General features: G+C 35.3%; 1 protein-coding gene across 3 annotated transcripts in view; it reads left to right on the forward strand.

The window, feature by feature from the left end:
* The window catches only part of per2 (period circadian clock 2), a 49,757-nt gene that overhangs the window by 16,557 nt on the left and 19,435 nt on the right, over window positions 1-13,765 (forward strand). For all 3 annotated transcript variants that reach the window (XM_030159839.1, XM_030159841.1, XM_030159840.1), the window contains exons 3-7: window positions 8,081-8,173; window positions 9,423-9,577; window positions 10,468-10,589; window positions 10,764-10,965; window positions 12,169-12,220. In XM_030159839.1, the coding sequence (XP_030015699.1) occupies window positions 8,081-8,173; window positions 9,423-9,577; window positions 10,468-10,589; window positions 10,764-10,965; window positions 12,169-12,220 (624 nt within the window). The remainder of the gene's footprint in view (window positions 1-8,080; window positions 8,174-9,422; window positions 9,578-10,467; window positions 10,590-10,763; window positions 10,966-12,168; window positions 12,221-13,765) is intronic.

A 13,765-nucleotide genomic window follows, 5' to 3' on the forward strand; every position in this document is an offset into this window, starting at 1 on the left:
TGGTTGTATGTGAAACACAGGCCAGTGTCTGTGTGAAAGTGCTAATTAAGCTTATGTCAAGGCTCAGATAGTCATTTATTTACTTATATTTACTATTTATTTATTTATTTATTATAACTTCACTGTAACCTATACCTGCAAAAATCAGTAAGTAAGTAAGTAAAGCTTTATTTATATAGCACTTTTTAAAACATGTTACAAAGTGCTTCACATAAAGGAGAGACAGATCAAATCAAATCAAATCAAATTTTAAGCCAATTTACAGAAATTCAACAGAATCCAAAAAAAAATTAGGGATCGACCAGAGTGTTTTTTCAGGGCATATATGGATTCTAGGTAAGTAGTGGTAGTGCATACTTAGGTTTATGTAAATTTATATGATAGACACCTAAAGAATCTGAAAAGTGAATGTATTCTAATGTGCAGACAGTATTTTGGAGCAGAACTGTTAACGCAGAGACAAACATTCTTTGACAGTAACACCCATTGTCTCATCAATTTATAGAATTTGACATTTTGACTCAATACTGTATCTTGAGATCTAAAACCAACAAGTACTTTTGAATATTTTTCTTATAGATCATTGCTATCTAATCCGATGAAGAGCCACAGACATTGATTGGTCTGACCCTAATTAAGATTAATATTGAGGTTTATTATTTTTGCAGAATAAATAGATGCATTTACATGACCCAGTCTGTAATGTGGGATTTTAAACCCACCTCTTTATTCTCACAATGCAGTGCAGTGCGTTTATTGGAATAATTTATCTTTAATTACTGTCTGCATCTCCTGTGCTTTTTTTTATAAGACATAGATAGCTGATGAGTTAAGGGGTGAGCTTAAATGATCATTCCACCTTGTCTTGACATTCACTTTGGTCAGTGGAAACTAAAACAGAAACTCCTCTGCTTCTGAGTGTTCTCTTTTGGTAACATCCTTCCCTGTAATGGCATGTAGATTTACAACCACACTGAGAAATAGCCGTGATAAACCGAGTCTCGCACACTAATACCTGCTCAGTCTGTCCAGTCTAAAACCAGCTGTTGCATCCTGAGCACTGAAGGCTAATTTTAGAAGAGTTAGATGGTTATTTGTGTTTGGAGAGGGTATTATGTCAGGTGGATTCTATCATTAGGCAGGTAAGCAGGTTAAACATAGTAACCAAGGTTGTAGCTCAGGTGAGTCACTATCTCAGACAGCTGTTAATAGTATTCAGCTAAGCTTCAACCGACACAGAGGACGATAAACACACAGTCCAATGAACTGCTTACTGTCTGTTCTATTAAGTAACACACAAACAAATCCTGGCTTTGAAGTAAATAGGTTAAAGTTGCACACTGTTATTGTGCTGTTTGTATTATCTTTACTGAAAGTACATTCAGCCTTTATCTGCAAATTATTAAACAAACAAAAAAAAGTTGCAGAAGAGTGTTGCAGTCAAGACCTCAAGCCCAAGACAGGACAAGATAAGATCAAGACCAGATAAACAGCAAGGTTATTATAAGATATGCGTGATCACATATTTAACAGATTATAGTATGACCAACCAGACTAGTTCTTACCATAATGCTGAAGAAAGGGTGTAGGTGTCTATTCATCTTTTGGGTTTCCAGTGTGTTTGTAAGCCAACTTGAGGGTAGGCCAAATGTTTTACACCTAAAAAAAATGTGTGAAAGACTTTATTTCAGTGATATGAACAAATAAACCAGACAATGCACTGAAGAGTTAGTGATATCCCTGTAGTTGTGGTCCGGCAACAAAATCCTGAGTCCTCTTTGTCTGAGATGAAGCCATGACTGAATAGAAATGTGGTCAAGATCAGACAACACTTCGTGTATACAGATGAGAAGAAAATTAGCAATGGTGTCAAGAACAAAGCTGCACATTTAACCTCATTACTGATGGTGTATTTCAGTTTTTCCCTCCTAGATAAAGTAATACAATAACAGATATTGGGCCAGGTTTCCATCTTCAAATCCTAATTTCTTGCTGTTTTGGCAACACTTTTATACAACTGTATTTCTCTCAAGTATTTCCATTGTGGATTCATAAAAGTACCAATTTGCATTAAATACAAATGAAATCAAAGAATTTGTTATGTTTTAAACAATATAATACAATATACAACATATGCCATGGAATAATGTATATCATACTGCATCTATATATTGAATATTCTTCCATAACTTGCAGTCAGTATGTTTGTACTGTACCATAGTGTATCAATCAATGCAACATTTACTAACAGGAAATAATATGTTTATGAATTTTTTTTTTCATTACCATCTGCATGTCTTGTGTTGTTTCTTATCAGATATATAAGTAACTGCTTATTTAAGGGGACAAGGTTCCACATTGTCCTGACCTCTGCTACAGAAACTCCTCTGCCTCTGAGTGTTCTTTTTTGGTAATGTGCTTCCCTGAAACGGCACATAATTTTACTACCACATCGAAAAATAGCTGTGATAAACTGAGTCTTGCACACTAATACCTGCTCAGTCTGTCCAGTCTAAAACCAGCTGTTGCATCTTGAACACTGGAGGCTAATTTTAGTAGAGTTAGATCCCTATTTGTGTTTGGAGAGGGTATTATCTCAGATGGATACTATCATTAGGCAGGTAAGTAGGTTAAATCTTGTAACCCAGGTTGTAGCTCAGGTGAGTCACTATCTCAGACAGCTGTTAATAGTATTCAGCTAAGCTTCAACCAACACAGTGGATGATAAACACACAGTCCAATGAACTATAGGAGTTTAAACTTACACAGAACTGCAAGTCATGGGCGGTAACGTGACTAAAGTTACAGTTATGTGTTTGGTTTTTTACTATGTTGACTGAGTTTACTGAACTTTTATCTGCACACTGTGCAATGAACTGCTGACCTAAAGACCAGATGAAAACCAGCACAGGGATGTCAACAATGTTTAACTCCACTACTTACTGATTGCTCGCCACATTTTTTTCCATCGATAAAATATTAAAGTAACAGAAATGTGGCTGGATTTTCTTCTGCAAATTATAGTTTCAACTCTATTACTCTCTTAACGTCTTCTCACTGGGGATTGATAGAGGTATGAAATTAGTAGAACCAAAAGTAACATCAAGCAAATTTGCATGTATGTTGAACAAATATAGCACAAGAAACACCAGAAAATTGCCCAAATGTCCCTCTTTAACTAATATATATATATTTTTTAGCATTTTTGCTGTGTTTTTGTAGGCAAAGTTCTAATACAACTCTGTTTAGACAAAATAAAGTTTCTTTCCAATGCCTTTTCACTGTGGCTTGACATGCATTCCTTCAATACAAATAAAATCAAGCAGATTTGTACTTCTGTTGAATAAATGTAACAATATACACCTTTTGGCAAGAAGAAATCACCGTCATAGAGCCTTGTAAAACTTTTACATAGCTGACATTTTGCCTCAGGTGGAGTGAATCATTAATAATGCCTTCATCCCATGTAGAATTACACCAGTAGAGTCCTGCAATTGAATAAATCAACTGGAATACAGTCATTATTATTTTAGCAGTTTGTGCCCCAATGTTATATTATCTATTGTTTATATGTGTATTATATTCTACTGCCTTCACATGCACTCGCTGCACATTATGAATGTATTACACTTATACTGTAGTGTGTTAAACTATACAGCATTTGGTGGAAACAGGAAATAAAAGAACACACTCCTGATGTTTAACAAATGTGGAATGTGTGTTTAAGCTTCAAAGAGAAGAAATCCAGTACTTGGCAGGTGTATAGGTTTTAGATCTTGGTCAGTAAATCATGTTGCACAGACAAAGCTAAACCAGAAACTGCTTTGCTTCTCATTTGTTATGTTAACATGTTGCATGTGAACATTATGGGTTAATGTAAACTGTTTTTGTAACTCACACACTAGTACCTGCTTAGTTGGTCCAATCTAAAATCAGCCGTTGTATCTGCAGGCTAACTTCAATGTAATTTAATAGAATTAAATACCCACTTGTGCATGGAGAGCTTTTATCGTCCAGGTGGTTTCTATTGTTAGCCATATAATCAGGTTATATATAGTAGCCTGGGTTGTAATGAGTCATGTCTCACAGGCTGGTCAGTTGAGTGTATTAGTAGCGTGTTAAGCTTGTAGGTTAACAGTTCACACAAATAAAGACACAGACTTTTTATCTGTCTGCATACCTTCTATGTCTGACTTCCTTTTTTTAAAGGATTAACAGACCTACAGGTAGGAAACAGGTAGTAGAAAAACTGGACTTGCAGTATAAAACCTGAAACAGGATGGGAAGATTGCAAAACTTCTCTTTCAGTAAGTGAAGTTTGCTCAGTTGTTTATATCTTTTCTGTGAAATTACAACATGTAGTTATCAGAAATGAACTCAGAGACCCTACATTTACATATTCTCCGTAATACTTAAAAACAATAATATGATTCACTCCAATATTGCACTTTGCCAATGAAAAGTATTCACACTCAAGAGTGCTCTCAAAAATGGAGTCTTATTTGGCTTTTTTGACAGCAAAGAGAAAACTAATTTCTTCAATAATGTCAAAAAAGTATACAATGTAAAATAGGGATTGCACAAATATTTAATATAATATTCTTCAAGGCAGTATTTAGTAGATGCAGCTTTTGCCACTGAGGCTTTGTGTGTAGACCTGCACATCTAGACATTGGTATTTAACTCAATTCTTCTTTACAAAAGTGCTCAAGGTTTGCCAGGTTGATGAGAATCAGGCATGACTTTTGATAGACTCTATCTTTTTAATGTTCTGTTTTCTGCAGGACAGGGCAATGTTATGCTTACATACACAGATAAGCACAGCAATCACAAACCATCTCAGTCACTGTATAAGTGAACATTAAATCACATTACTATGGTTTATCCAACATTGGGATCTTTTTCTCCACCTATATTGACAGTATGTTTCCTACTTCTTGAAAGGTCCACTCAGTTTTTGTGCATTGATGTCTTAATTATTCCAAATCAAACCAGCAAAATTGGGGTCACTGACTACACTCATCAAAGGGAATTTTTTTTTCTCTGACAACACTGTGGAAGGAACAAAATTAGACCTAATTAGATTATTCATCAGAATCTGAAAATACTGCCCACAAGCCAAATGTATTATACCTACTGTTATACAAAAATATAGTTGGGTTTGCTTTTTATAGAAATGAGTAGGATGTTAGATTTTAGCACTTGTAGTACTGAGCAAAAAAGGAATACTAGATGTAGGCCTAGTGTACAGTATTTCAGTATATTAATATCTTAACTGTTTCATATTTTAACAACCTTCATGACAATTTTGAGTATGTATTGAATATGCAATGTACAATGTTTCTATACAAAGTGAGTGCAAACTTTATGAGGTGCTCTTGAATGCACCATAAACCCACATAGGAAACAAAAACAGCACACAGAGTCCAGCATCTGTAATTTCACAAATGCATTTATGGATGCATTGTGATTGACAGGAATATTATTAAATATTCTAACTGTTTTTGAGATTATTAAATAGCATTCTGAAAAACTTCAAAAGCATTTGTTTTATGATTTCATCAATATAGGAAGGAAAAAATGGTGCTGAAATATTGTAGTGCATTTTTTTCTCTTCACATTTTCTGATTTTATTGATGACAGTAAGCTTTGGTGGGTCTGATATGGAATTAAAAGTTCCTGACAAGATTAGGGAAGAATCTGGCGATACGATACAAATCACAATACTAGGATCACGATACGATATATCATGATACTGTTAAAAAGGCAATTTTTTTTTTTTTTATTATTTCCTGGGAGAATTGAATTACACCAGAAATATGCACAAATACTAAACACATTTTTATCTGATCACAACAGGATCTAATGCTATATCACAAAATGTCCCTATGTTAAAACTTATATTATGTTTTACAGACATTACAGTTTAAGATCCTGTTCAAATGTTCATATTCGATTAGTTCATAATTAATATCATAACATTATTTTTGTGTAATTCCACTAAAGGAACTAACATCTGCCTCTCAGACAGTAAAAAAAGTACTTTTAGGATGCTTCAAATAACCATTATTTAATAAAACAGTGTTAAATGATAAATAAATAAGATATAAACAATAAAGAAAAACAAAAAAACAAAAATGAACCTCCTCCATATCTGCAGTTGAATAAATATGTAAAAACATTGATACAGTACTTTTTAATATCGATACAGTATTGTGAAAAGAAATATCAGGATATATTGCAGAACCGATATTTTCTAACACTTCTAGACAAGATCAGGGTTTGCTCCAGTTTGTTTTTCTTAGCTTACCGGCCGACAGGCTGTAAGCTATTGTTGTCATGCGGCATTCGTTATCGTCATCTGTTGTTGTTGTCGTCTGTCGTCCGTTACAAAAATTTCAATCGTCTTCTTCTCCGAAACTACAGTTCTGATTGACTTCAAACTTGGTATACAGCTTCTTTATGATGATGTCAACACAAAGTGTTGAAATTATTTGGATCCGGATCTGATTCTGGATTTAGTACGACTTTGAAAAATGTTCCCATTATAAGCGATAGGAAGTGGATTGATACAATAAATCACTAAGTATCAATGATATCAAGTTGGAATTGGAATTTTTTCAGATCTGATTGGAATATGACCAAAACATGGGCTTTTTCTGTAATATAATAAATGCACAGAACTGGGTGATAATAAATGGCATCTGGATACATTTCCCAAAGCTTTTAATTTGGCCGGTAAACTACAGGGCCATTGGTCCTATTTTTTTGACAACCTGCTGAGCCAAAGAATCCAGATTTTTGGGAGAACATTCTGCACAAGCAAAGATTATCATGACCCAGCACTCAAATATACTTGCTCTTGAGTTGAGTGAGATATTAATCATGTCTAATGAATGAATGTTCCCAGTCAGGGGTTTTGTCCATTGTAGACAAGGGGTTAGGAACATAGCTGTTATTGTAGTTTTTAATACATTTTTAGGCCCAGGATACCTGTTGTTTGCGTCCTGCTGTGCATCCTTTCAGCTACAGACTCATTTCTTGTCCTGGAGATGAGACTCATTTGTCCTCTTTCTGCTTCAGCCATTCTTCTAAATAAAATGTGGAGCTGCAGACAGTACTCTCTTCACCTCCACAGAGACAGAAATCAGCTAATTGTTTTTTTGGGCTCATTTTAACAATCTCACATGTTCTGAATCAAGTACACTCATTCTGTACCATTACAGTAGCAGGTATCTCAGCTGGGCGAACATCTACTTTAAGTATAGACTAGACTGTTGGTCATGTCAAGTTGGCCTTATCCTTATCCATAATTTAAGTCTGTTTTGTGCAGTTTTGTCAGTCTTTTATCAGGTTTGGTAAAATCAATGCAAAGATTTAGTCAAAATAGCAGGTAGTATTTGCAGCATTTACAGTTATCTGTGTTTTCAGCTCACACTTGAGAGCAGAAGGCTGACTAAATGGCAATCACTTATAGCCTTTGTGTCCTTTGTGGGTAATTTAGGCTATAAAGACCCAGTGCTAATTTTGTGGCAGTTCCCAAATTAGCTTTTCTCTCTATTCAACCTTTCTTGAGTGGTTTATCACCATTTATTGTAATATTGTCCTCTGTATTTTGCATTTTTAAGTGAAAAATCAGGTATTTTCCTATATTTCATTTACTGACTCATGTAGCTGTTCATAAAAACTCTGATTAAAGTTGAGGGTTATTATATTGAAAACAGAGAAAATTGAAGAAAAAGGGACTTTTTCAGTCCAATGTATCATTAACTGAACATAAACCAAGTGTTTCCATCCTCTGTCATTGATCCAACTCTGTGGGTTTTACTAGTGAATTTATGTTGTAGAAGATGACAGTGCTTCCCCGTCCAAATGGGTCATATCTGATGACCATGAAAAGATGACAAACTGCATTTTACACCAATTATTTACACATATTAATAGGATTAGTGGATCAACTGGTATCAAACATTTTAGATTAGTAGGTGGTTTTGGTCACCAGTGGATGTTTGGGTCTTTATGGGTTAAGTTATATTTTCCTGTTTTGTTGAAAGACATATTCTCTTTACTTCTCTTGCAGCTCAAACTCCCACAGTCCATCTCCTCCAAGCAGCTCCAATGCTTTCAGCCTTCTGAGCTCGGAGCAGGATAACCCTTCAACCAGCGGCTGCAGGTATCACCTTACAGTCCACTTACAAATGCATGTCCTTTATTTTGCACCACTTTATGAGTTACAAACCCCACTGACAGAAAAGTGTGGATATTTTCTAAAATGCAGTCAAACTGTGAAGGGCAAAAGTGTAGAATATACAGCCAACACTGTTCTGTCAGATACTTCAGCCTGCAGGCAACACATGAGGAGATCATGAGTGGCCATAAAAGGAGAATCCACTAAAGTGAGGATGAGAAATGGCTCATATCTGTGAATCTTTAACCATCTACAGCACATAATATTATGAAAAGATTCTTGGAGTCCAGGGAAATCTTATTGTGTGAAGGCCAAGAGTGAAAACCAGAGCTATATGTGTGTGACAGGCCAAGTGATAAGATGATGAATATAGTTACATGGGCTCTGGAGCTCTGTTTGGAAAACTGTCACTTAACACAGTCTGCCTCTGCATCCAGAAATACAACCGAGAGCTATTTTACCCTGAAGGATGTCCTGTATCAGTTCTGCACAGAAAAGCTCTGTGGACTGTGCAAATGTGTAATGTGGTCAGATGTTTGTTGTTATGAGGAAAGCAGATGTTGGGTTCTGCATGTTGAAGAGATAAAAAAAAAGTAAAAATAAACATCCTTATTGTAAGGAATAGGTGCAAAAGTTGCATCTGTGATGGTCTGGGGCTGTATTTATGCCCACAGCTGACCACCATATGTGTGAAGATACCAACAATATGCCATCAAATCAACATCTTTACCCTCAAGTCTATGGATATTTTAACAGGACAACTTGGCCTCAATGCCAGATTGTTATGGTCTTTACCTGTATGCTTGACTATCCTGCCTACAGTCCAAAAATGCTCAAAAATATAGACATCATGAAAAGGAGAGTCAGATAGTTAGCACCACTGACTGTTGAGTAGCGTAAGTCTTGTAAACAGCAAGACTGGGCAAAAACTCCAGTTGTAAAAGTGAAACAATTGGCGTTCTCAGTTCCCAAATGACTAAATGGTCTCATAAAAGAGAAAAACAATATAACAGAGGGAAATACCTCCTATTGTGCAAGTTACAGGCATCAAAACCCTAATGTTGTTGCCAGTTAAATAATATTCAAATGAACAGTTTTTTTATTGCATTTTAGAAAACATCTGTTTTTTTTCTCCAAATGGGATCTGTAAAATCTGGTTCTGATGAGGACTTCGTGATTGCTTTATATCTGATTTGCCATGTGCGTGTCTGTGTGGTTTTAATGCAACCTGCAGCAGTGAGGAGTCTGCCAAAGCCAAGACCCAGAAAGAGGTGATTAAAACTCTCAAAGAGCTAAAGCTTCACCTGCCCGCTGAAAAGAGACATAATAATAAGTCCACAACACTGAACACCCTCAAGTACGCCCTGCGCTGTGTCAAACAAGTGGAAGGTAAGGACCTATTTGTGTCTGCAGTGGGCTTCTGCTGCTACTACTCTCTAATGATGTCTATTCAGTGCCCCCATGGTGTTTTGAGGTTGTGTTTGTTCAGCTGAGATGTAGTTATTTTTAAATTTGTGCTGTCTGTACTTGCCTTTTATCAGTCAATATGTTAAACTAGTCAATAATGAGTTACTGCCATTTTACCAAAACAGAAACTTACTGTAAAGCATAAAACACAATATTGTCCAAGTATATCTGGTCAAATGAATATTTTTCAAGATATGCTGATGGTGGATAAAATCTAGTATCACATGAAGCTGATAAATATTAATGCTTCCGGAGACAAAGAAAATGCAGTAATGAAGATTAAAAGCAAATGTAAATTATATTCATTATTTTGCAAGCGTTAGACAGCTTTTTTCTGTTTTTCTAATGGGTTACCACAGCTTCTTTTATGAAGTGTTTATAGCTTCATTAGGGTAAACCATTTATACATCCTTTTATAGAGCACTCATTTACTATTGGTTCTGAATAAAGTCTTGCCATGAGTTAAAAAGAGCTACACTATCCCCTTCTGGAACTTAGGGGAATGTAGCGGAAAAGGTGATTAAAATTAAATTACAGCAGCTGGAAACATTTTGTCAGCTGTTCTAAATGTAATGGTCTGCAAAGGCTTAATTCTTTCCTCACTATGTACAGAAGCATGGAAAAAAAGGCGAATAGCGTTTCAGATATGCATTTTTCAGTCTGGGTATTGTGACGCACAACATGACGCAGTTTAGTATTGGGCTAAACCATTATACATCACAAAACAATGTTAGGATGAGTTTATTATTAAATTATGACTTTCAATCCATAGTCTGTTTTATGCTTTGAATTGTTTTCTCTTTTTCTTGCAGCCAATGAGGAATATTACCAGTTGTTGATGATCAATGACAGCCAACCTTCTGGCCTTGATGTATCGTCTTATACAATAGAGGAGATAGACAGCATTACCTCTGAATACACCCTCAAAAACAACGTGAGTCTGTGAGAATCAGAAAAGTGAAATCCTTGACTTTGCCTTTAGTGATAAATGTGTTAAACAGATGGATTTCTCACTTAATAGATTTTAGAGTTGTTCCGTCAAATAAGGTTTGCGGAAAAATACCTTAACTGATTGGGTCTTCGCTCATTCATCCCTCTCCATCCGCAGGACATTTTTGCTGTGGCTGTGTCTCTCATCACCGGGAGGATAGTTTACATCTCAGATCAGGCTGCCTCCATCCTCAACTGCAAAAGAGATGTGTTCAAAAACTCAAAGTTTGTAGAGTTTCTGACGCCACAAGATGTCAGTGTTTTCTACAGCTTCACAACACCATACCGCCTGCCTTCTTGGAGTATGTGCACGGGAGCAGGTAAATACTGATGCATGTCTGTCTGGTGTAGATGAATTACACATATGCATAAAATGTTTGCATACTCAAACAACACTGTCTCTCCTTTTCCAAGCGACAAAGACAGGCAAAATTTGACTAATCTATAAACAAGCAAGAAATTATCTTATTTTAGATTAGTTTAGTTTAGATTAGATTAGATTCAATTAGACTTTATTGATCCCACAATGTATAAAGATAGGGCAAAAAAACAAGATAGTACAAAAAAAAACAAAAAAACATAATATAAAATAAAAAATAATAATAGTAATAAAAAACTATACAGACTATATACATATTTAAAACAGAGAGGAATGCTACTTGGGTTACCTTTAACTGGAATAAAATTGCTATTACCATACAAAAAACTACAATACTTTAAACCTGCAGTACCATGTAAAACAGAATAAGTATAAGTGTTAATGTTTCATGGTGTGAAAGCTTGGAACAGTTTTTGAGGCTATTACCACCCTTGAATCAGAAAAAAAGACTAAAACTGATTAAAAATCAACTAAATTATGTCAGTTTCTCAAAATAAGATAAAAAGCTGAATCAACTAGACATTTAAAACAAATATGGAATTGAAAAACCAGACTGTAGGACTGAAGAAAAAAAAAAATCTAATAAAATTTTCAACACTGTAGTAACTTTGAGGGTATGGACTGCAGAACAATTTCCTCCAAGATTTTCAAGTATCATATTCTTTTATAGGGGAAGATTATGTATTTGTCAGTTGTAACTTGATCTGATCTGGAAGTATGTCAGTAACAACATGTCATTTACATGATGAAAAGAGTTCAAGATAACCTGACCTCAGCTGCTTGTAAAACTGGATGCTGCACAGAACAGGCTGAGTTGTTTTGGGTACTGATTCAAAGCTGAAATGAGCCAGTGAATGGAAAAGCTTTTAAGTGCATGGGAGAAAAATCTAATGGGATCAGTCTGTGTATGTTCTCAGATTAGACAGTATCAGCACAGTCTACATTTTTCTAAAATACTTTTGAGCGACACAGGGCTTAGCAAACTAACTCTGTTTAAATTCATTGCATTCAAACAGTGCTATTAAATCATGTTTTTTAATGTTGTTAATGAAAGCTGAAGCACCTGCAGGATTCGAGACCCTGACAGTCAGGATCGTATTGCTTTTGAATTGAAACATGCTTTTGTATTTCTTCTCCATTTCAGAGTCATCGCCGCCTGACTGCATGCAGGAGAAGTCCTTCTTTTGTCGTATCAGGTGGGTGGATGCTGGTCGAGCTACAGCGTCAGGCCATCTGCCACTCGAACCCTTCTCTAATTTTTATTCATATCTTTCCACGCTGGATGCTTTTTTGATCAGCTTGTGACATCAGAGGCGTGTGGGAGCTAATCATATGCTTTTTCCAGTCCAAAGACATACATATAAATCAAACGGACACACCCGCACAAGAAAACACACATTTGACTATAAATGTAGGCATATAATCCAAATCTACTGATCTCTACCACCTACTGTAAAAATAGTTTAACTCTCTCACAAACCTTTTTTGCCCTGATTCATTGCACACAGTGTTTAAGCCTTCCTTTTCTGGATTTACAAACAAATTTAAAATGTTTGTCTTGTCCCTAAGAAAATTAGAAAAAAAACAAAACTGCAATTAAAATAAGCCAGAATATTGCTCGTTATTTATTATTTCAATTTAAAGAATCTTCTCTGTCGCATCTCTGCTCCTATACGTTAATTTAAAATGCTAATTTGCACTGTATTGTATTTGAATGTATTTCTGCTCTTGCCTTATATATCCCCACGATTTTTTGTACTTTATTTTACTTATGTTCATTTGTATTACTGTATTATTATCCTTGTTGAGAGTTTGAACTTTTCACTAGTTCAACTAAAATTTAAAAAAACAAAAATGTACACAAAGTTGATATAACACTGCCCCCTTGTGTTTAGCATCTTCAAATTTGTACACTGTTAACATTCACGGTTTTTTATTTGTTTTCGAGGACATAAAGGATGCCTCATAAAAATATAAACAACCATAGTGCAGTAGCAGACATAATGTCATACAGCACAAAGTGAATTCACATGCATACAACTTACAACACAAGTCCTCAGTTTACAACCTCTCTATGTACTGAGTTTAGATTCACTGATTGAGGGATGTTATGACCTTTACTCATGGTCTAGGGGAACACATGTGGGCTTTTCTACCAAATTAGCTCGAGTTCTTCACCTGTAACTAGTGAACCAACCTATGTTTGCGCAGTTCTTTTGAATCGAACAATTTTAGTTAAGGATGTGTTTTTGGCAGAATGCACAATGACACATAATATTGTAACATAAACTGTGTTAAAGTCTTAAGTCACCTTTAGCTTTATTGTTTTTGCAAGGTTCAACATAGCATACGTGTGAATTTACAGGTTATAAGGAAATAGAGGAAATATGTGCACAAAAAATGGGAACTAAATAACTGCTACAGACAAAAGCCAGTATTTAGTGTGACTTCTGTTCTGTGGACAAAACAAAACAAAATTCTATGTAACTGACGTGTTGAATCAAACCTGGTGTCAAACATTAGGAGATTATTGTTGTAGGTCTCGTACTGTCTGTGTAAAATAGTTCAAGACATGTTAAGTGCAAAGGGAAGTCACATTAAGTATGTGACACTTTGGTCTGTAGAAAGTTTTTTTTTTTTTAACATGTTTTAAAGGATATTTCCTGTGCAGTATATTCAGCTTAGATCACAAATGCATATGTATGATCAATATAATTTAGTAAAATAACCTAAGACCTTTG

The sequence above is a fragment of the Sphaeramia orbicularis genome, chromosome 17 (genome assembly GCF_902148855.1).
Source record: "Sphaeramia orbicularis chromosome 17, fSphaOr1.1, whole genome shotgun sequence".
In the NCBI taxonomy this organism is placed as follows: domain Eukaryota; kingdom Metazoa; phylum Chordata; class Actinopteri; order Kurtiformes; family Apogonidae; genus Sphaeramia; species Sphaeramia orbicularis.